This window comes from Pantherophis guttatus, chromosome 3, assembly GCF_059756535.1.
Source record: "Pantherophis guttatus breed Tessera chromosome 3, ASM5975653v1, whole genome shotgun sequence".
NCBI classification, from domain to species: domain Eukaryota; kingdom Metazoa; phylum Chordata; class Lepidosauria; order Squamata; family Colubridae; genus Pantherophis; species Pantherophis guttatus.
Window position 1 is genome coordinate 37,051,304 of NC_142065.1, and position 24,666 is coordinate 37,075,969.

The 24,666-nt window shown below is 37.1% G+C and overlaps 1 protein-coding gene across 4 annotated transcripts in view; it reads right to left on the reverse strand.

Annotated features, from left to right (window-relative positions):
- LGR6 (leucine rich repeat containing G protein-coupled receptor 6) overlaps nt 1–24,666 on the reverse strand; it is a 134,606-nt gene that overhangs the window by 76,215 nt on the left and 33,725 nt on the right. For 3 of the 4 annotated variants that reach the window (XM_087889289.1, XM_087889290.1, XM_034414192.3), the window contains exon 2: nt 2,698–2,769. In XM_087889289.1, the coding sequence (XP_087745415.1) occupies nt 2,698–2,769 (72 nt within the window). Of the gene's footprint in view, nt 1–2,697; nt 2,770–5,064; nt 5,127–24,666 lie in introns of those variants that run through there. The other variant, XM_087889291.1, reaches the window with a different exon arrangement.

The window sequence follows — 24,666 nt, forward strand, 5'->3', positions numbered from 1 at the left end:
GAAAACAGGAGAGACAATTTTTCACAAAAATGCATGTTATTTACAAGAGTAACTATAAGCAGAAACACCCCAGGAAGCAATATTTAAATGTATATTATGTACCTAAAGAGAAAACAGGGAACAAGTTTAGTTTTCAAGAAAGTTTCCCTTAATAGGAAGAGAACACCATTTGAATCAAGAGGGAATAATTTCATATATAATGAATTCTACAAGGAATGGTTATTGCTCCTTTAGCCTCTAGTATAGCAATTCTCAATCTTAGCAACTTTTAGATGTGTGGACTTCAACTCCCAGAACTCCAGTTAGCTATTTTGTGGCATGGAGCTTGAGATGTGTGCTTTATGTATATGCTTGAAACCCAAGCCAACAAAATGGAGCAGATGAAGCTGTCAACACTGGTTTCCGTTCCCTATCATGAATCACTGACTGTTTAGCCTTGTGTATTTTGGCACAGCAGTGTTCTTTCCTTCTCCCCCCCACCCCCAATTGCATTCCCAGTCCTTCTTGTCAGTCAGCAAAACCTTCATCTGCCTAATTCTTAAGTCTCTTTGCTACCTTCAATATTCTAACAAACTTCCTTTGGGCTGATGTTTCTAATTAGATGGGGAAAAACAAAATCATACTGATAAAATTATTTTTCTTTTGATATAAGAAACAAATGGATTTCTACAGTTCAGGACTACTGTCAGCTTTCAAGGTCTCAACTTTTCTTTAAGCGTTTGCCTCATTAGGCATGAAGTCTCATAGACCTCAATGAGGCTTAGTCAGGAGTAGGCATGCCCGAATATTGTGTGACCTTTTCTATGATCAGCTTTCCAAAGAATCTGCATAAAGTATCTGTGACATACAGCATCACAAAATCTCCTAAGAACAATGGACACAATATGGGTTTTCCACATGGGAATATTAAGAAGAAATTCTCCTACTATGCTTAAATTCAATAAAATAAAATAAAAATAAATTACAGCCAGCTGGATGATAAAAAATATACATAATATTAATCATCATTTGTTGAATTGCCCATAATGACAAATCATAATAGATAGGTTCGCACACCACTCCAAGTCAAAAACAAAGAACTTTATGGATTAATTGTTAAATGTGAGTCCAAACAACATCAGAGTAGTAACTGGACTGGCTTCTCCTTCCAAACTGGCACCCTGCAGTGCCACATTGGGCCACTACTCTTCCCATCACTTGGTGCCATTCCATGTCAAGATGCATTTGTGTAGCATACAACTAGCACACCTGCTTGCAATAGTCCTGTGCAAACTCCTGTGCAAGCTACATAATCATTCAAGTAATTTATACATTTTCACTACAAGCTATAAATAGTAGCTTTTTTCAGTATCCTAATTTAGAGATTAGAAAAACAATTTTTACTGTGAACGCTATCTTCTTTTACTGCTGTTAAAGACAACTCTTGTAGCTGAAGATCAGACTTACCATATATAAGCTGCAAAACACGAGACATCCACTAGATGGCAACAAAGAATTAGGGTTATAAGTATTTCTTTGCTACCATCTGATGGTAGCCTTAGATTTTGCAAGCTCTGGAAGACCTAGTGATCAGGGATCTCAACATATTACTAGGATAAAATAGTAGATGTTCATTTTTGTAATTGCATATACTAAGATTGCTATTTACCCTATATAGAAATGAATGGTGACTCCATTATGAATTAGCATTAAACATGCCAGTTTTTAATGTATGTATTCAACCAGAGTTGAGCTAAATATTGTGACCAGTTAGATGAATCAATTCAAGATCAGTTTCATCACAACTTCTTTTGATTCTTTTGAAAGAGTTAGGAATGGTCAAATGGTTCTTTGTTATCTAATAAACATAACGTCGTGATGATCTGCCTGAATTTACCACAAAAAAGTTAATGTACGATTGAGATCCTTAATTTCAAACACGGTCTTTCAACAAAATCAATTGTTACTTGTGTTACAAATAATGACATTTTGAAACTCTTGATTAGAAGTGACAAGAAATTACATCTACATGTATTTCTGTAAAACTGGAATTAATATTTCTGTCAAAATGTTTTCATGGCTTATAACCTATGATTTATGAATTACCATGCCTGCTTCAGCCAAAGAGCAAATTGCATTTAATGACTTTTCACAAAGTCATATTATATATACCCCCTTGTTCACATTGTCTAAATAAAAGCCAACATCATGCTTTATGTTTTGTTTTACGTTTGTATTTTCCCTGTTTTGGAAAATCATATATGAGATGTGGCAATCAGAATGTACACACAATATTCCCAAAGTGATTGGGGAATTCTGGGAGTTGAAGTCCACAAATCTTAAAATTGCTAGGATTGGACACCCCTGCTGTAAACATGTGGAAAAGTTCTACCCTTATGCAGATAAGTAAAAAAAAAAAAAGGAGAGAAACTTTAAAGAAACCATAAAGTAGCTTCAAGATAAGATTACATGAAGCAGTATATTATCATTTGCAACAGAAACAAGTTTGAGTGTCAGGAAGGGAAACAGTTTTTACCACCTAAATAATAATACAATAATTTACTGAGTTGAGTGTGTGTGTGTGTTTACTGCTGGTAACAGTATGAGTGGTCTCAAGATTTTTCTGCCTCACATTCAAATATAACTTGCTCAGTCTTGGGTATTATTTAGAGAATCTTTTAAAAGAGGTCATGGCAATATATGTTTAGTAATACTTACAATTCTTCCAGAAAATGTAAGTGATGGAAATCTCCAGGCAGCAGTTCACTGATGTTGTTCATACTTAGATCACTGAAAATATAAAATAAAAAAATAATTTGGAGCAGTTGTAGTGTAAACCTTTGACAACCAGTTTGGGGTGATGGTTAAAACACCTGGCTAAAAACTGGGAGATTGTAAGTTCTAGTTTTGCTTTGGGCACAAAGCCAGAGGGTGACACCCCCTCTCCCTCACTCCCTCCCTGTGTCTCTCTCTCTGTCAGTCCTGTGAAGGAGACAATGGCAAACCACTTTTTAAAAAACCTTGCCAAGAAAACTGCAGGTAGTCACTAGAAATCAACACTGACTTGAAGACACACAAAAAAGGAAAAGAAAAAAAAAAGTTAAACTCTTAGATCTTATATAGGATTCTCACAGTATTAAAAAATCATTCCTAGTTTGTGGGCCGTACTTATTAATCTGAATACAAGCTGGATTCATATACCATGTAAAGCCAAAATTTTGTAATCCAGAGCTTGTTAAATAAGAGAAATCCTACCAACTGGAATAAACTACAGTAGCCTGATACATGCCTAAATGGAAGCCTAAATTTCTAGAGCCATTGTACATTGTTATTTTTGGCTTTTTCATGCTTTACAGGCTCTTAAACTGAATGAATTCTGTTTTATCATTTTAAAAATGTTATTATAAAATCAACCTGAAGGTTTTGAGCAGTAAAATAGGATATGAAAGCATGTAGATAAATAAAACCAAAATATCTGTTATCTTCAGGAAATCCCCATTAACCATTTAACCTTGAAATAATTTCCCTACATTTTCTGTACATAGATTCAGCCTCTTCCGGAACTACACATTTTAATCTGGGCTTCTAAATAAACACTACATCAAATGCTTGTTTTGTTTCATAAGATATTTGACTGTTATAAACAGTCTATGTTACACTGTTCACAAAAACATTTGACTTATGTGTGTGAGGCAAAAAAAGGAGGGAAACTTTAAAGAAACCACGAAGTAACTTCAAGATGAGATTACATGAACAGTATATTAAATAATGAAGCATAAAAATTGATCTCCAGTTCTGTTTCTATCATGTATAAAAGTTATGAATATTGGAACAGGCCAGACAAAACATATTACTCATTTAATATATTTATATAATACCCTTCAGCCAAACAACAAGTCATAGCTAAATACATCAATTTAAAACAAAAAGGGCTGCAAGACAAATCCATCACAGTAAATCTTGCAATAAAATAATACTGTATTTATAATAGGTAGAAAACACCCTGAGGTCCAGATGTACCACTGGATATTAACAGTATAATGGTGACAGCTGACCTCAAACCAACAGATAATCTGACCCAGCAGTTTCATATGGAAATTAAATAGAAAGCACAAATGAGGGGACATGGGCTCAATTTCTTCTGCCTGATTGAAATTGGCCACAGAGACAGGAAGGAGAACCACCACAAAATGATGACTACCACTCCTGATCTTTGGAGCTGAGCCAAAAGAATACCCCGATCAACAGAATCGGAAACTTCTGACAGATCAAGGAGCACAAAATGGGCCCACCAAACCCACCCCAGCTATATCCCAGGTCACTGAAGAGCATGATCAATACAAAACCACAATCTGAAACCCAACTGAAATGGGTCCAGGAAACCAACTTCTTCCAGGCACCGTGTTGTGGCCCGCCAGCGGCCAGCAGAGCTGGCAGCAGATTCAGACAATGAGGAGATTGGGGAGGAATGTGGGCAAGTCCTGGAGTCTGGGAAAGACTCGGACGATGGCTCTGAGTCAGAGGCAGAGAGTGGGCCAAGGCCATCTGGTAATTCTTTGCTGCCTCTTTTTGAGGTTTGATGGCATCAGCGAGGCAGAAGAACAGTGTGAGCCTGTTCCCAGTGTGCACATGCACAGAGCTGCCAGGAGACAGGGTCGACTTGGGAGTAAGGCTTGGAGATGATTGGCCCCTCCCATAAGACATAAAAAAAGAGAAGCGAACGGGACATGATTAATTGCAGGAAGCAATTAATTCATCTGGCCGATTCAAGATTTGAAACTTCTGTTTGTGACTCTGTGCCACGTTTGGCCTTGCCCTGTGTCTGGAAATTAGCTCTTTGGCAGCGTTCCACGTGAGATAGGTTGGTGTTGATAACCTTCCTTTGAAAGACTGTTTATCAAGCCTTGTGGACTGTAAATGAAAGTAATTTACAGCCCTATGAATTAAAGAGGTTTGCCGGGACTAAGTTTGTGCTGTTTAATTTCTAAGGAAGCCTAAGTCAGAACACACCATTGTAAAAATTGTCAGACCATCCAGTTTTTTCACCTCATTCAAGTAAATCTGTGTTCCAGGTATTATGTCTACCTTATATGCAGCTCTACCATTCCTCTCTATTGTAGTTGTTTCCTTTTTCACATTGCTACTCTAGGATTCATCTCTATTGTTCCTGTGATGCATTTCCTGTTTCTGTTATATTACTCACTCTCTAGTAAAATGGTTTCTGCACAGTGATGGCTTGTAGTGTGTTTACTTACTCTACATGAAATATGGTGTCAGAAGCAACTGAATCTTTGCTGTCTCTACACATTTGATACATACCAGTCTAACACTTGCAGTCCTGTCCTGGAAGCCAAGCATTTTAAGGAAGAAAAGCAGCATCATAGCAGCCGCTAACAGCATACCACCACCAGAGGCCATGAGGGTGGGTGGAGATTGCAGCAGTAACTGGACAACTTCAGAGCAGAGTTTGAGGATTATTCCCTCAAAATGACATGCCAGCAGCAGTGCAAGCAGTGACACTGAGGAGGCTGATGGGCAGTGAATGCCTCCATGTTTACAAGCACAATTTAACTCTTACAAACGTGTAAGCAGAGGAGCAAACATGTGATACTAAAGCCATCCTAGATGCCCTAGAAGTCTTTTTCAGACCCTCTAAAATGTCATATATGAAAGATATATATTTGGCAGCTGTAAGCAAGAAGAAGGTGAAGCAATACACAGTTTCGTTACACGGCTAAGATAAAAAGCTGCAAGCTGTGAGTATGGCTCTCTGAGAGATGAACTTATTTGTGATAAAATAGTTCTGGGTATCACTAGTGAAAGCACATGCCACCGCCTTTTGAGGGAACACAATTTAAGTTTACAAGCAGCAACTAAAAAATGTCGTACCACAGAACTTACTGACAAACGGATGAAAGCTTTGGAATGCATCACAGGAACAAAAGAGATGAATCCTGCAATGTGATACAGGAAAAAACTACAATAGAGAGGAATGATAGAACTGCATATACTATAAGGTATACATAACACCTGTAACAACCTGACCACTATCTTTCTGAGCAGATAGATTTTCTACTCACAGGGCCTCTCCCTTGTCACAATTAAGAGTACTCATATTATCACTACCAGCCCCTGAACTTCCACCAAGTCATCTATCTTAAATGACAATAAGTAGTATTTATGTACTGGTGAATATATAGTGGGGCCATGCATAGACTGATAACAGCAACCTCAAACTTATAAAACCTCCCCCAACTGTTTGGCTTAGACAAAAAAGATTACTAAGGACAAAAGAGAGCCTGCAAGACCCAACTGCTTTGTAGTCATAGGACCTGGGACTTTTATAAGTAGCCAGTCAAATAGAGGAGCGATGACTAAAGCATCATGCCTATTAACTCATGGTTCATTCAGAAAGATATCATAGGCAATGAACTGGATGCTATTAATAATAAAATTACGCTTTCCATCTTTCTCCTGGTGTTATTTACCTATCAGAACCCAAGGCAATTTCCTATGGTTAATTCTGGCTAATTAGTCTATGAATGCCTAAAATTGCTGGTTTACTTCAGCATTTCACTTAAACAAGAGATATTTTATTCAGTAGATTACAATTTGAGGAATACTTCTTTTTTGTGGACATTGTTTTAAGGTGCCCTTCTTGTAGAAAGCATTAATTGTCCTCTTGTAGAAAGCAGTCAAGAGTAGAAGAGAATACTCTTCCTTCTGCATGATATTTATCAGCAGTTTTAGATAGATGCACATATATGATAGGTTGTTCTCCTCAAAAGACATTACCGTATTTTTTTGGAGTATAAAATGCTCCGGACTATAAGATGCACCTACCTTTTTTGGTGAGGAAAACAAGAAAAAGAAATCTGTCTCTGCCTCCCAGCAATTTTGCCTCATTGCAGCAAACAGCAAATGGCCTGCTTTACTTTCATTTTCGTTTTCAGCATAGCTTGATTAGCACAAAGGGAAAAAAAATCTGCTCCCAACAATTTACCTCCTTGCAGCAAGCAAGAGCAAAATAGCTGAGAGCCAGGAGGCCGATCAAACGGACAATTTGTGCTAATTAAGCTGTGTTGAAGCTGAAGTGAGCTGTTTCTTCTTGCTGCTTGTTGCAAGGAGGTAAACTGCTGGGAGCCAGTGGGTGGGCGGGGCTACATTCGGTGTATAAGACGCACCTAAATTTTCACCCCCTTTTGGGGGGGAAAAGGTGTGTTTTATACTCCGAAAAATATGGTATCTACTACATAGTAAAGTGTGAAAATCCTTCCATAGGACATTCTATGTACATAAAATAGATACTAGAATCTATGGCCTCAATGTTGCAGGAGATACAAATTTTTTTATCCAAAGGTCTTCCAAATATAGTAATGAGCCTCCAAAGTCTCTTAAATATATTCTGTTGGGCTAAATTAGGATAGAATGCAATGAGGATGCTGAGATTATAGTCTCCAACATAGAGAGGCCCAATCTATATACATGATGAAGAAGAAAGTAATAAACTGTTTTGTCCATATTGTTTGTTTCATAGATATAATCGAGAATGATGAACAACAATGTTAAAACAGCCAATAACACATAACCCTTAAAATCAGTGAAACCAATTACAGAACAAATAATGCAATCTGGATTTGAACATATTGTGATTGAATGTTACGATTCTTTACTGTAGCAAAATCTTTCCATTGATTTCACCATCACAGTAATGTACAGTAATAAAAACAGAGAATTAGTGGGCTGACGGATCCAGATCAACTGTATCACACCCTTCAGTCAGTCTTAGTCAAAGGTGGGAAATCTTGGGTCCATGGTTTAAATTTGGCCTACAAATGCTCCAATGGTGGGTTTCAAAATTTTTTACTACTGGGTGTGGCTTGGTGGGCATGGCATGGCTTTGTGGGTGTAGCTTGGTGGCATGGCTTGGTGGGTGTGGCAGGGGAAGGATACTGTAAAATATCCATTCCCACCCCACTCCAGGGGAAGGATACTGTAAAATCTCCATTCCCTCCCCAATCCAGGGAAAGGTTACTGCAAAATCCCCACTTCCTCCCGATCAGCTGGGATTTGGGAGGCAGAGAATAGATGGGAGCGGGGCCAGTCAGAATTTTTACTACTGGTTCTCTGAACTATTCAAAATTTCCACTACCAGTTCTCCAGAACTGGTCAGAACCTTTTGAAACCAATCTCTGAAATGCTCCTAATCCATGTTCCATTACAATTTCGGAACCTAGAAAGTGATATGGAATCTCTACTTCTTTGACCTTCATCCATTACTAGTGCATCAGTAAGAAGAAAATGGGACACATCTGAAGATCAGTACTTCTGAAATCATCCATCTACCTGCTTTAATGATTAATTTATTTAATCAGTTTGTTAGTCATTCTTGGGACCAAGTAACTGTAGGATCAAAATGTGGATTAAAAGAGAAATACTATAGCATAAAAACAGATATATCAGGCTTCCTTGGGGAACAATTCCATTAAAAAAATATTAAGTGGAGTTACAAATCCCTCTGCCCTGTGGCCTCCTGAAAAAGCTAAGTCAGGCAGGAGGGCAGCAGGTTCAGGTCTCTATGGCCTTCCAGGAGGGCATGGGTGGCCACAGAAAAAGCACAAATTCCCAACTTGTATACACTGGAAAGTAAGACAAAGATCTTGGAAATCTGAATCGTGTGATTCAGAGTTAGACCTCATAATCCACTTGTCCCTCAAGGGGCTTCTTAATTCAAGGGCTTTGAAGTCGTCCGCCTCTCATAAACACACTGTTTTATCTCTGCTTTTAGTTATAATTACTTTTTTTCTTCTTTGCCAAAAGTGCATTCTCTCACTGGTTTGTAAAGTCCTCTGACAATTTTCTACTTCATATTAAGAAATATGTTTTTCTTAGGTTAGCAGGAGCTATGCTACGGTTACCTCTCAATGTTCATTTCCTGCATCAAAAGCCATGGGTTGGTTTTTTTGTAGACGCTCATAAACAAATATAACATTCTAAATAACAACTACAGTCATGTGCACTCATAGCACTTTAGCACACCCACATGCCTAATGTTATTAGTGTGGCAATGAAAAGAAAACAACAAGTATTCCAGTCAATATTAGTTAAATTGTTTTTTTTATTTCTGACTGATTTAAGTTTCACATGTGATAATGCCTTCAGAATTTTTCTTCTTAGGGGATAAATTTAAACCCGTTTTTTTCCATCATAAGAAAGATCTAAAATAAGAGGCCTTGTAACAACTGATGGTGCTTCTATCTAAACTTTCCTAAAACAAGAATGAGAATTCTATGTTCTTCTGATAATGAATCCAAAACTAGGATATTGGCTGGAACTGATAAAAAAATATGTTTGAGTAGTGTCTGGAAATCAACAGGTTTCTCACCCCCATTATAACTGAGGCAAAAATGAAAAAGTTATGCTCTATGAGTCCTACGTATCAGAAATCTCTCTAACCTTTCTCTTGGAATATTGACCATCCGTTGGAAGCATGGTGTGGTAAAAATAAATAAATAATTGGTTTGAAACAAAGAAACAAATCAGAAAGCTAATGACAGATCTGTCACACTGTGTGATTTGGAGTGGTTTACAAGCAATATAAGCCACTGCAAGCAAAAGTACTATAATATTATTTTAAAGCACATGAAATAAAATCTAAAATTCTTTCTACTTCTGCTCCTGCTGCTCCTAGAGAAATCTTCAGCTGAGAAGATTTTGGGGATGTTTCTCACTTACTTTCTTTGGTCTCCATTCAGACATCCTTCCTTATAATGGAAGGAATATATTCCTGTCCCAATCCAAGGAACAGACACCTCAGCTTTCCTTGTAAAGTAAGGTTGGGACTTTCTTGCTGGATATGCAAAAATCACAAACAGACCTTACAAATTAGGCTGAGAAAAGAAAATGATGATGTAAAACTCTCTGCAATATAGCAGGCCAATATTATCTGCATTTCCTGGAAAAGTGAATGAAGGAAGTAAGTATGTTGGTTTTGGAGAAATGGCTGCTAGGTGCTTCCAAATGAAAAGTTTCAAGCAACATCACTTAAAAGGTATGGGGCAATTATTATTTTTTCTTCTTCCTATGGACATTCTTTGAAAACACAAATGATAAGAAAGTGGTAAAAAGAAGGAAGTATCCAAATGGAGAATCATCTGAACCCAGTATAAATTCCATTAATTAGGCAGGGCGATGATGTAATATAACCTTTATCTGATTCAGGGGTCCCAAGGCAAAATTTTCAAACTGGGCTTCCCATCTTAATATCAGTCATCATTTGAAGAAATAGTAGCTAGCTTTATGGGAACAGACATGTTTTGGTGCATTCCGGAGAGAATGGCAGCGATGGTGGCTCAGGGTATCTGGATAGGACCAGTAGGATGCATTAGAAGTGGTAGCCACCCAATCTGGGTTGCAGATTACGTATACAGATATAATCTACCATTAGATGGCAACAAAGAGTAAACATTTTCTATATCGCACTTCTGCTATCTAGTCATCACTTCTCAGTAGACACTGAAGCTGCCTACCATGCAGTCTTTTTCTACCTGCTTTTCTGCCTCTACCTACCAGGCAAATGCCCTAGACAAATATCTAAGTTCCTTACTGGGTATATACAAGTCCTGCATCATATTACTAGAGGTGTTTTTTTCCTAAAATTTTTCAAAAAAAATTGTGGGTCCCAAAGTGACTCCTATTTTTCCCTTGATTTTTTTTTTACTACTGCAAATCCAACCTCAAAATCTATCATATCAATAAAAACATTTTACAAATTAAACAACACATTTCCAAAATATGGGCCATCACAAATTTAGCAGCTATGTTTGTAATAATATGTATAAGGCAAAGAACCAATGAGTACAAAATTCTGTATATACATAAATTGGGAATTAAGATATGATAACTTTCCACTATGTCTATAAATGTTATGACCTGAATCCTCCATCTAATCTGTTTTCAAATACTCTATGATGTGCCATCTACAGTAGATTTAGCAGGATTATAACTTGCCTTCAGTATCAGTTTTTTAATGATTTATTCTTTTAAAAAAAGAAATCCTAAACCAGGGATATCCAACCTTGGGAACTTTAACACTTACAGACTTCAATGGTTGCCTGGAAAATTTTGGGATTTGAAGACCACAAATCTTAAAGTTGTCAAAGTTGGACACCTCTGTTCTTAGCATTTGAATTATTTGACTAAATTTCCCATGTAGACATAATCAACTGAATCTATATTGACTTGTTCTGAAATGCAAAAATGTGTTGTAAATCTATAATGAAGCTTTATTTTGCCCAAATTATTCCACAAAGTTAAAATTCCACAACCAAGGCTCTAGTAGGGGCAGGAGATTCAAACCTTACAATTTACAAGATTATGTTAACATAACCTTGTAATAAAGTAGAATTAGCTCATATAGTTATTTCCGCTTTGGTTTGGAACTTTGCTTAGTTGTCAGATGGAGCTTTCTGTTTAGACTACATCAAAGGGTTGACAGCTAAGCAGATTGAAGATTATAAAACAGAATCATTAATCTGGAATACATTGCCACTCCCTCATGGTGTTAATTGGCCCAAGGTCCTCTCTCTGCCTCTCTGCCTGATGCCATGATGACCTTGCGGTGTTCATTAGAAGTTTTATCTTGTGATCCTGTTTGCATACTTATTGCATACACCTGACAATTCAGTTCTTTCAGCCCAAGATGAATTCAATATATCACAGTTGGCTCAGTTTGTGATTATTACGAAGAATTACAGGTTGTTATGGTCATGCAGAACTCAGCAGATCTGGAATACTATCTTTTCCATGAAGCTCCAATTGCAAAATAACTAAGGGACATCAAGAAAAGTTATATGAGGGCATTTTAACAATTGCAGAAAAAGCAGGTTTTGATTGGCTCTTGAAGAGAATAGGACAACTTTCTGCAACTATTTCTAAAAACCTGAGATATAAGACTCCCAACATAGTTTCTGGAACTTCACAGAAATGTACAGTACAGAAGCAAATTGTCCATTCCCCAGAGTTTGGCAGGGCTATACCTTTAATCCCTTGCCAACCCTTGAGGTAGATTGGCAAAGAGCGGTCTGGTGAAAACAGCAATAATCCCAGTACTTATTGGCAGAGCCCACAGCGATGGGGAGGGTAGCTTTCAAACAGTTATAACTGCCTTCATGTTTCATGCCTTTAATACATAACCAAAATAGAGAGTAAGGAGGCTGCAGGAAATGTTTGCAGATGTTTACAGCTCTGCATGCTTAACAGGTGATAACAAGACTTCTCATGGTATATTGCAATGGCATCTGTGGATTAGTCAATGTGGAAGATGAGTCAATATGGAATCCATTCTCAGAAGGCATATAATTGAAAACTAGAGGTATAAGGTATAAAGCTTACACATTTTTTCCTGCAGTGGCAATTATGGACACTGCCTTTCAACTTTGATATGATTGTAAAGGTTGCATGACAGGGTATGGCCTGGAGCAATATTTATTTTCTAAGGGGCACGAGTCAGTTACTCTTTTTGATGTTTCTGGCCCCAATTATATTGTCTTACTTACTCCAATCTTTGTGGATGCCAGGAGTCAAAAAAAACTTGGTGGCATATAATTAATCAATCAAATATCACTCAGCCCAACTACTTGTTTCATTGCTTTCCTTCATGGAACATAGAGAACTCAATCTTAGCCAGGAGTGGGCAATTTTACCCCACCCCCCCTTTTTAGTAGGGCAATGACATATCAGAAGTGGTGGAAGTTGGGATATCCAATTCATTTTAAACCCATTTCAAACTCTGGAGTTGTGGTTGTATAAGGAATGTGTTTCTTTCTAAAATTTGATCTGGCTTTGGAGTATTAGGAGATAACTTGAAAATTTCTGGAAACACTACAGTATTTGATTTTCATGTGGATCAAAAAAACAAAAATTAGAAGTACTGTATTCCCAGATGGTATTTGGGTTTCATGTCCAACTTGTCAGCTAAGGTTTTCCAACATCATCTAGTAGGTTTTACAGATGAATAGATTCCAGATGGAGGAATCCAGACACTTAACAATGGCAGAATTTATTAGTGAAAACTTTGCACATTCATTTCTATACCACAAAAAAAGAATTCTTATGCTGAACTTTTGCGAGTTATGTCCATTAAAAAAACTATATGGCATCAGCAGAAAAATGTATGCAAAGTTAGTTGGTTAGTTAGTTAAGAGTTTCTATCAAGCAAACTCCAACAGTATGCAATAGTTACCATACTATCATTGACTGTTCCTATTTTCTGTATTGATATTGCTTATATATAATGATCTTCACTTTTTAAGATAAAAATCTAAATACTTTTTTAAAAGCTGCAAAAATCCAGTAGTACTTTCAGTTCATCTCATCTCTCAAATTTGCATCATTAAACAATTTAATTTTTTCCTCATAATGCTATTTGAACTGTAAACTTTCCTGTGGGGAGGTTTATCTTTTAATATGCTTTACTATGATAATAATTGGTGAATTCTGGGAGTTAATCCACACATCTTAAAACAGCTGAGGATGAGAAATGTTGCTCTAGTGACAGAAAATTGATTGCATTCAAATGACTTTTCCCCCCTCCTTCTTGAACTTTCACAGAACTCCATCAAGTTCTTCCAGAGCCTTATGGTTATGCGCAGCACTTTGCAAAAGCTCTTGCAACAAGAAGTAGCAACATCTTGAAAGGAGCTACTGCCCACAAGCATTGCATGCTGGAAGTCAGAGCTTTTCTCTTTGTGATGAGTTTCAAAGTGGAAAGGGGGTACCAAGTACAGTAGTGGCCAAAATTGTGGAAACCTTTTGGGAAAAGTGTATTTTTGAGGTTTGATGGCTAATAACACCACTTTTTTGGAGTTTCAAGATAATCATATTCCACTGCTGGAATCTTCTTAACCCAAATGAAAATCAATGGAGCCGACTAAAGAAATTTGTTAGTCAGAAGTGAGCCAGCAATAAAACCCAGTTAATAGAAGCAATCATTCAATCTTGGTTTCATATTATAACAGCTGTAGAACTAAAAGACTTGGTTCACTCCATGGGAAGACATTGTAAGGCCATAATTCATGCTAAAGGTTACCAACTAAGTATTAACTGATGTGATTATTTTTGTATATCTCGTTTTTTTCTATGTGTTTCACTTTTCTTCTTTATACTGTAACTATTATTCTTTTTTAAAAAAATAATTTTTATTAAACAGTTTGTCTTTTAAAACAATGCAAAAAACAATCACACATATATAAAAACAAAACATGTCAAGACATAACGTATTGAACATTACATAACAATGGTAATTTTACAGCATTTCGTATCGATTTACATATTTTGCTTTTGTAGTACTCTATTCTATCATTTCTATTTACTACTCAGTAGTAGGATAATCGCATTACTCCAACATATATATATATACACATTATAATATTAATTCTTCTTATCTACACATTTATATTCGTTTATATTTACATATCTTTATTTAATGTTGTTCAGTTACTTTAAGTTTCATCAATATTAAGTTAAATATTTCTTGTTCTGATTTCTATTTTTGAGCCAACTGTACATTTTATTCCATATTTCATAATATTCTGAATCCTCTCTCTCTTTCAACTCCATAGTCATTTTATCCATCTCTGCACATTCTAGAATTTTCCTAATTACTGTTTCATCTGAGGGTACATTTTTTTGTTTCCAATTTTTTTGCGAATGTGATTCTTGTTGTAGTAAGCATTTGCAATATAATGTATTGAAGGTTTTTGTTCATTTTTGGGTCCAGTATTCCTAATAAAAACGATTCAGGTTTCAAATCTATTTTTGCTTTGTAATTTCTTCCAATCATTTTTGAATTTGACACCAACGCTTTCTTGTGATGGGGCACGTCCACCACATGTGGTAGTGTGTTCCAGATTTATGGTTGCATTTCCAACAATTGGGTGGTAAATTGGGATACATCTTGGTCAATCTCGCTGGTGGCAAATGCCACCTGTAAAACATTTTATAAAGGTTTTCTTTGTAGGCAACTGCTGTTGTGAGTTTGTAGTTCCTTTTCCATAGTTTGTCCCACTGTTCTAATTCTATGCTGTGGCCGAAATTCCTTTCCCAACTAATCATCATTTCTTTTACAACTTCCTCCTCCATTTAACATGTAACTGTTATTCTCAAGAACAAGGCTGGCTGTAGCCTGAAACGTTCATGAAAATGATTTCCAGATCATTCAGTCTTGTAAGAAGGCATTATAGCAGAGCAATTGACACGAAGAGGGAAAACCATGTCATCGTCTGACACCTGCTCAGCAGTGAGACAGGACCAGAGCCTGGCCTTTTAAACATCATCTTTCCCACAGATGCTGCTAAAATAAGAAGAGGTTTTTCCTCCCTTCCTCAAGCATTAAAAAGCATCAATTTCTAAGTCTAGTAGGAGTAGAAGTCAGTTACTCACCCAGAGATGTAAAATAGCCCAGATCAAAACATTCCAGAATGATTTATATTGAGAAAGGGTCTAGCAACTATTTCACTGAAATGGGATTTTGGTATTTTGTTTCATAAAATACAGACTCCTCAACTTACAACTGTTCGTTTAGCAACTGTTCAACCTTAGAACAACAGTGAAAAACAGTGATTTACAACCTATTCTCACATTTACGACCATCATACTAGTATCCCAGTAGTCACAGATCAAAATTCAGGCACTTGGCAACCGGCATGTATGTAGGAGGGTTGCAGCTTCCCAGAGTCATGTGATCACTATTTGCAATCTTCCCCGCCAACTTCCAAAAACTAAAGCCAATTGGTGAAGCTGGATTCACTTAACAATTGCATGTTTCACATTACAATGGCAGTAATTTGCTTAACCATGGGGGAAAAAAAAATATTGCAAAATCAGGTATAACTCACTTAACAACTACCTCACTTAATGGCAGAAATTCTGGTCCCAGTTGTAGCCATAACTTAAAAGTTATTTCACAGCATAGCCTAAACTTCATTTGCTTTAAAATATAACTGGGGTAACCAAAAGAGCACATTGGCCACTGAAGAATGATTTAATTTATCCAAGTAGCCAGTAAAAATATACAGGTTAGTAGCAGCAATATTCTGTTCCATCCAGGAATGCTCCAACATTTTGTGAACATAAATGAATGTGAAATAAGATTATCTATTTATAAAAAAGAGCCTGGTGGCGTGTTAGACTAAAGCACTGTTATTAACAGTTATTAACATCAGCTGCCTGCAATTACTTCAAGTTCAAATCTCTCCAAGGCTCAAGGTTGACTCAGCCTTCCATCCTTTCTAAGGTAGGTAAAATGAGGACCCAGATTGTGGGGGCAATAAACTGACTTTGTATAAAAATATACAAAAGTATGAAGGCTATTGCTTAACGCATTGTAAGCCGCCCTGAGTTTCTGGAGAAGGGCGGCATATAAATCAAATTAAATAAAAAAAAAATCTATTCACTGAGCGAGAGAACGTAACCCCTCCATTTCTTCAGTTGCCTTAAAGAAAAGTGCTGCCAGTTAAAATGCTGTTTGAGGGTCATGTTCTTTGTTCATACAGAGTGGCCTGAAGAACTTCCCAAAATACACCAATTATGTCAACATGGGGTTTCAGACCCAATTAAGGTTCTTCCGTTAATGGGCATTATTTTAGTGACAGGAAATCTTAGTGACAGAACAGTATGAGAGTCTGAACATCTTTGTTTTGTTCTCTTCCTCCAGTCCACAAACCCCATCCCCACCCCCGCTGCTATCTATCATGAGGGCAATTTCCCCGCCCCCAGCCTGACCACCACTTTGCCTGTACTTGTCTTCATGGCTGTTGAAAAGTCATGACAAGGGTGGCAGCTTCTAAAACAATGAACACATGTCCCTTGGCCAACCCACCCACAGCAATAAATCTTTCTCCCTTTTTTTTTTTCAGTCATCGGCAAGCCTGCCCATTGTTTGGCAACTCAGCTTCCTGCCCCGGCACAAATGGGAAAACAAACAGCAGGTCTGGGTGGCATCTGTTGAACTAGAAGAGAGAAAGCATCAAAGGAGGCAAGGAGGGTGGAGGCAGATACCAAGAGTCAGTTACTTTGTAGTCCTGCATCAACATCCGCTCCCTTTCAATCAGGTATTTATTCAGCACAGGTAGCAGACAGGTTATCTGGCCCTGTTTGCATCTCTCCCCTCCTTCCACCACCACCAATAGCCCATTAAAGTACAAAGGTTATACACTGAAATAGTTACTCAGATGTTTTTAGTAGCAGATTAAAATCATCTGATGATCTGATCAGAATCTTCTATCTTTTTATTTATATTGGATAACACACAGTTTGCATGGTTCTTTATTTCTATCTCCTCTACCGCTGATTGTTTTGCATGTAGCTAAAGTTAAAAAAAAATTTTTTTTTACATTTCTTCTTTTCTTTCTTTTAATAAATTTGATCTTCTAATTATTCTGAACAGTGATGGCTGGGCCTTTCATATCCTCCTCCCTGAAGCTGAGCACTGGCTCTCCTCAGGGCTGTGTGCTCAGTCCCTACCTGTACTCATTGTACACATACGATTATGTATCTTCTGACCCATCTAATGTGATTATCAAGTTTACAGATTATACCACCGTACTGGGTCTTATTCAGGGCCGGATTTAGATTGAAAGAGGCCCTAGGCTATTCCACTTATGAGGCCCTTTCACCAGTGGTGGGATTCAATTTTTTAACAACAGGTTATGTGGGCGTGGCTTAGTTGGGGGTGTGGCTTGGCAATCATGTGACTGGGTGGGCGTGGCTAGCTGGTCACATGACTGTGTAGGCGTGGGTAGCTCGTCATGTGACCGGGTGGGCGTGGCTATGTGCATAGACTTTTTTCAGAGGGCTGAAAAAAGTCATTTCTGACTGGGCCTCGCACTTTTGACCGGTCCTCACACTTATGACCATCCTCACATTTATGCCCGTGCAGCTTTCTTAACAACCATGTCACTCATTTCACAACTGCTTCTCTTCACCATGGTGACAAGATAGGGCAAAAACGTAAAATGTGAGGACAGTCGTAAGTTCGAGGACTGGTCAAAAGTGCGAGGACCAGTCAGAAATAACTTTTTCAGCTCTCTGAGTAGTCCATATGCACAAAAGGACTACCCAGAGGGCTGAAAAAAGTCATTTCTGACTGGGCCTCGCACTTTTGACCGGTCCTCACACTTATGACCATCCTCACATTTATGCCCGTGCAGCTTTCTTAACAACCATGTCACTCATTTCACAACTGCTTTTCTTCACCATGGTGACAAGATAGGGCAAAAACGTAAAATGTGAGGACAGTCGTAAGTTCGAGGACTGGTCAAAAGTGCAAGGACCAGTCAGAAATAACTTTTTCAGCCCTCTGAGTAGTCCATATGCATAAAAGGATACAGCAATAGAGAGGGATGAAGGAAGGGAAGGGAAATTAGAGTAGGAGAGAAAGGGAGGAAGAGAGGAGGAGAAGGAGAAAGGAAGAGGAAGTAGGGAGGAGAAGAAGAGGGGGAGGAAGAGAAAGTAAGAAGGAAAGAAAAGAGAGGTGGTAGGTTTGAGGAGAAAGATTGCTATACAATAAAAAAGATGAAAGGGAAGAAAGCCAACCCCAAACAAATATAAAGATATTAAGATAAAGAATGAATTGTTAAACTTTAAAGAATAAAAGAGAACAAATATGAATAAATAACAATAATTAGAAACACACATACAAACATACAATGTATTTTCTTTGAACAGAGTATTTGGCCGGTTCACAAATTTAAACAGTGTTTAGTCATTTCAATTAAATTTACAATTTCTATATTTCCTTTTTGCCATATTTATTCCTCATCTATTTTTGTAAAAAACCAATATTACCCTCATCCTCATCTCTAATCTTAATCAAATTCAATTTTCCCTTCTATTCTATATTATACCCCTTCCCATTGTCATCTATTTTTATATCCATCCTCACATTGGTTAATTATGTAATATTAGTTGTTTAATATAAATTCAACATTTTAATATAAATCAATTAGTTATATAACTACCTTTTTTGTATATTAATCAATATGAACATGAATATTCCAATTATTTCCATGCAATCCAATTTCTTACAAATCCATTAATTATATTTACCAATAATAATAAACCAAATAATTTCCCCCATATATTCCTCCAAACCACAACTTAACCATTTCTGCTTTCAGAAATATACAATTAATAGTATCTAAATTATTACAATTCCCTAGTTAAATACAGCTTTTTTTTCTTTTGTGTTTTAAAATCCTGAACTCTTCTCTTTTTCCCTAAAATTCCCATTGTTTGCACGTACCTTTTTTGGTGAGGAAAAAGAAAAGAATTCTGCCTGCCTAATTTTCCAACCTTGCAGCAACAGCAAAGCAGTTTCAGTTTCGTTTCTTTGCACGGAAGCAGAAGAGCCCTGAGCAAAACAGCCCAGACAAATCAGCTGAGAGCCGGGAGGCCAATTAGCCTCTGCTGAAGCTCCGGGGGCCAATAAAATTACAAAAAAAAACACCGAACCCTTTGTTAAATTGCTGGCTCCCCCGCCCCTCGCCCACCACTATTTATTGGCAATAAATAGTGGTGCGGAGGGGCGGGGGAGCCAGCAATTTAACAAAGGGTTTGGCTGAGCCACCTAGAACCCCCAGAATCCCACACTGTGTAGGCCCCTCTGGATCTTGAGGCCCTAGGCTGAAGCCTAGTTAGCCTATAGGAAAATCCGGCCCTGGTCTTATTACAGGAGGTGATGAACTAGCATACAAGGAAGAGGTCCAGAAGTTATCCATATGGTGCTCAGGAAACAATATCAGCAAGACTATGTAGGAAGTTAGCACTCCCCCCTTTCCTAGAAGAATGAAATATTTTAGGAAATATTAAAAAGGCAGAATACTATATTTCCCTGAGAAATGGAGAAACATGTTTTAAAGACAAAGCAGCTTCCTGCCTCCGCCCTACCTTTATCAATGGGCCATTAAGGCCTCAGCCAAGCTCACTCATTTCCCCCCACCTTTGTCAATGGACCATCATCTGCAACACAAAGGACCCATCCAGCAACAGAAACTTCCCACATGACACCTGGGAAGATTACATCAGCCAGCAAGGCTAGCTAAGATCCCTGCCTCCTGGGAGTCTCACAACCAATCAGGATACATTTCTTATACAGGAACAAGAAACTCAGAGATGGGGCCCAACAGAGGGCATAAAGCCAAGGCACTTCCAGCATCTCGTGCTTCTTTTTTTTCTACTCAGGAACTCAAGCTATGTGATTCTGCTCAGGAACTCAAGCCATGTGCTCTTGTTCAGGAATTCATGCCATGTGATTCCTGTCCACCATTAAACCATCTATCCAAGCAGTCTCCATGTTTCCAGTGTCTTTTTCCCCACTTGGAATTGAACCTAGAAGAATATTTCTTCCAACATCTAAGGAGATGATGCTAGACTTCTGAAAGAAGAGAGAGGAACCTGCCCCACTTTACATCAAGGGGGGCTGTGTGGAGACGGTCTCTTTCAAATTCCTGGGAGTCCATCTTAGTGAAGATCTCACCTGGAAAAATAATACAATCCAGGTGGTCAGGAAGGCTCATTTCCTCAGGATCTTGAGGAAAAATAAGGTGGAACAATGACTGATGATCTCTATCTACCGGTCTATGATAGAAAGAGTCCTCACATATTGCGTTACGGTATGGTATGCTGGCTTGACAGCTGTGAATAGAAAGACATCACAAAGGGTGATGAGTACAGCACAAAGCATTATGGACTGTCCCCTGACCTCACTAGATGAAATTGCTAGGACTCAATATCTTAGCAGGGTGAGGAAAATTCTTAAGGATGATTCACACCCTGATCAGCACTTCTTTACTCTCCTACCATTGGACAGGAGATATAGAAGCATAGCCAGTTTAAGGAACAGGCTGAAAAATAGCTTCTATCCATGGGCTGTCAGACTTCTGAGTGCAACATAACACCATAACTAGTATGATAGACTTGCAGGGCCAGCATAATGTGCAACATGCCTACACTGGTGCAATATAATGTAATGTTATGCACATATATGTACATTATGTAATGTTATGTTATGCACATGACATAACATATATAGGATTGTGTGTCTGTTAGTGTGATTAATTGGGTTAGGGTTTTTTCTTTCTTTACTTATGAGTTATTGAGATGTATTTTGTGTTCGGGGAGCTGCACTAAAGGAGGCTCATCCAATCTCATTGTACACATGTTGTGCATTGACAGTAAAGGTTTGAAATGAAATGAAATGAATTGAATTGAATTGAATTGAATTGAATTGAATTCTCAGGGTGATTGATCCCCCCCCCACAAAGGAGTGGGTGTTTGTTCTAATTACCACACCTTGAAAGAAGAAGGCCAGGAGGTGGCGCCATAGAACGAATTTAATAATTTCCATCTTTTTCTTCTTTTACTTGCTAGTAAATTATACAGCTGTGGGAATCCTATGTATTTCACAGGGCAGAGTTAACAGGGAGGACGCCAGGTAAAGTCATTCCTAGGAAGATGGGTGATAGCAGCAATAACTTCCAGCCACTTTTCAAGGCAGATAGACAGGGCCAAAGTGTGTCAACCCAAAGAATTCTGGGAAAGAAACAGAAAAAAATGCACTCTGGATTTATGGTTTTGATGACTAGAAAAAAAAAACATGGGCAATAGAAAAAAAGTGAGTTCTTTTTTTGGTAATCATAAAACAAGAGTTAATATTGTAAATATACTTCTATTTTCTGCAGAAGAAATTAGACATTTCTTTTTTCTATTTCTTTTCATTCTCTTTCTGCATTTTCGTCTTTGTTTTCTCTCACTGTTTTTAGTTCGTGTTAAGTTTTATGTTCTTTGTAAAACCTTGAATAAAAAGTATTTAACACAAAAATAATAGATTCTGGGAGAGGAGATTAGAGACCTCTGATCTCTTATTCTACATGCTCAGCTGTGCTGCTGCAAACCTGCTTTGCTTGACAAATATCTTTCTGAATTTATCATAGAGTCATATTCAGGAAAAGCAATAAAATATAAGGAAACAGATATCCATGTATGCAACTTGCCAGAGTGTGTCAATCTCAGATACACTGTGGTCTCACTAATGGCACACATAGTTTGATTTGAACTATTTCTTTAGGATGTTGCATCAAAGAACTGAGACAACATACTCAGATATATGAAAATAGAATAGAAGTATATTTTATTCTATATCATTGTCAGGCACTCTTTTCCCATTGGAAAGGGTTTATGTTGTTTCTTGAAATATTAGAACTAGGGTCGGTGATCAAACTAAATGCAAGGAGATTCAGAAATAAAACACATATCTCCTTAAAATGTAATTAAAAGACCATATTAATAATAAGAATTTATAAAGGGGAAAGGGAAAACAAAAATGAAACCAAGATTACTAATAAAATATGTATTTTAAGGAGAAAAGGCTGTTGGGCATCCAGATTCAATAGAACAACTGCAAAAGGCTTTTCTTTAGATTAAGGTAATCTGTCAAAAAATCCTGTTTTAACAAAGGTAACCCTCCAAACAATTTGAAGAAAACTGTCGTTAATTGAAGAATTATTCAAGTTGCTCTTTCATCTAATGTAATTTGCCACATAATTATATTTTTTCTTTAAAAAAATCACTGCCAAAAGACCTTAGTAGCTACTCATAAAATATTTCTGAATTTTAAAATGTATTAAATATAAATTGATGTAAATGACAGCAGAAGAGGGTTATTCAGATGACTAGTAGATAGCAACAAAGGCATACCAAAAACACACTCTTTCACTGCAATCCTGGAGTAGACTAGATCTTATCAGCCCAGATCTGATAATCCCAGTTGATGATGGCAAGACAGCTACATGGTACATGGTATCTGATTAATACTACCTGATTTTCTCAATCTACAAATGTCAGAAACTGCACTTGGGTTCTGAGTATGCAAATTAATCAGAGGATAGTTTCTCCCATAAAGGATAGGGCAGAGCACTAGAATAAAGGAAAGAATTCTCTAGTCACGGTTTCCATATCTCCATAAAAGGTAGCTCCTGTATTTTGGATCTGTAGGTGGTTTTCTGGCTCTAGTCCCAGTGAATGACTGAAACTAATCTTTATTTTTTAAACTTAAAGTTTATTATGGCCAAAGACCAGCATCAAAGATGATATAAAGAGCATTGCAAAACCCTAAGTCTAAGATGAAGCTTAACAGAGAAAAATTGAAGATTCTGCAGCAAACGGTTCCCTCTGAACTTGCTAGATAGCCTCTATGATTTAATTTGCCTTGTCAAAACAACTTTTAACATTTAAACATGGTAAATTTTCTCCAAGTTGGTTACAATAACCATTTGTTAACAGAGGGGTTTGAAACTTTAATCTTGCCTTCTTTATTATTATTGTTCTTCTTGTTAATTCTTTTGTCAGTATAGTATACAGGTGACAGGCTAATAATCTGCAAATATATTTTATTATTAATAAAATATTTTATTTTATTTATTAATAATCTGCAAAAATTAAACATTTTTGAGGCCTGTTTTGCAAGGGGTGGGAAACTAATATTGTAGTATTGTATTAATCAGTATTCAAGGGGGGGAATAATATGTGTAAATGTGTTAGTTTTTTTCTTTTTTAATGCACTTTTAAAATGTCTTGTTTATGTTTTTTTCTCCATTTAATTTTTTAAATATTTTTTTTTGAGTTCTTTTAAAGGTTTTAAAATAAAATAAAAGTAGAAACAAAAAAAATGATATTAACACTTATATATGCATACATGCGCACATTCACACACATGCACACACACAAGCAAAATACTGAATGTAAGTATCACAATAGGCCACAAATCGTCTGCAAGGAATGACAGACTAGAGTGAAAACAACAGATTCTTCATCTATATCAGTGTTTCTCAACCTTGGCCACCTGAAGATGTGTGGACTTCAATACCCAGAATTCCCCAGCCAGCTCTGGGGAAAAAATCAAATCATATACAAGACAACAATAGAACCTGACAGTATTTCAAAAAATTGACAATATTTCAGAAAACTTCATAGGTTTTTCACTCTCTCTCACTCTTTCTCTCTCTCAGCTAATGTGATTATTGTCACCACATCCTAAATCTTATTCCCTATCTCGGTATTAGCTTTGCAAGATAGCATTTTCCCTAAACTTCTAGTTTGTAAAATGGCCTTATTCTTTGCAACAAACTTAAAGTAACATCTGCACAAGTTTGACTAGATTGGAAATAATTTACACTCCTGAAGTCATGAGATAGTGATGGAGTGAATACAACATTTCTTGTTCATATTCACTATCATCTTCCAGCACCAAACATTTAGCAGAAATATAAACAGGCTTTCTGCTCAAGAGAATCATAGCAACTCCTGACTCCATTTCTCACTCATGAACTTGTTAGAGATAGCCAGTTAAACCAATACAGTTATTTTCAAAGATTATTTTCAAATATGGGTTTTTCTCATTATTTTTATTTATTATTTACAAATATTTCTATACAGTCTAACTCCCAAGATAGTATGAGTCAGCAGGTTCCCTCAATCCTATTGGTAATTCTTCATAACTTTTCATCTACTTCATAAACGTACAATCAGGGGTTCAGCATCTGCCCAGGTTTAGCAACAAAATTTAAGTGACAGTAATGTACGCTATCAGTGCTGCATCTCTCATTTTCCTTCATCATTTGTTGCAAAGCA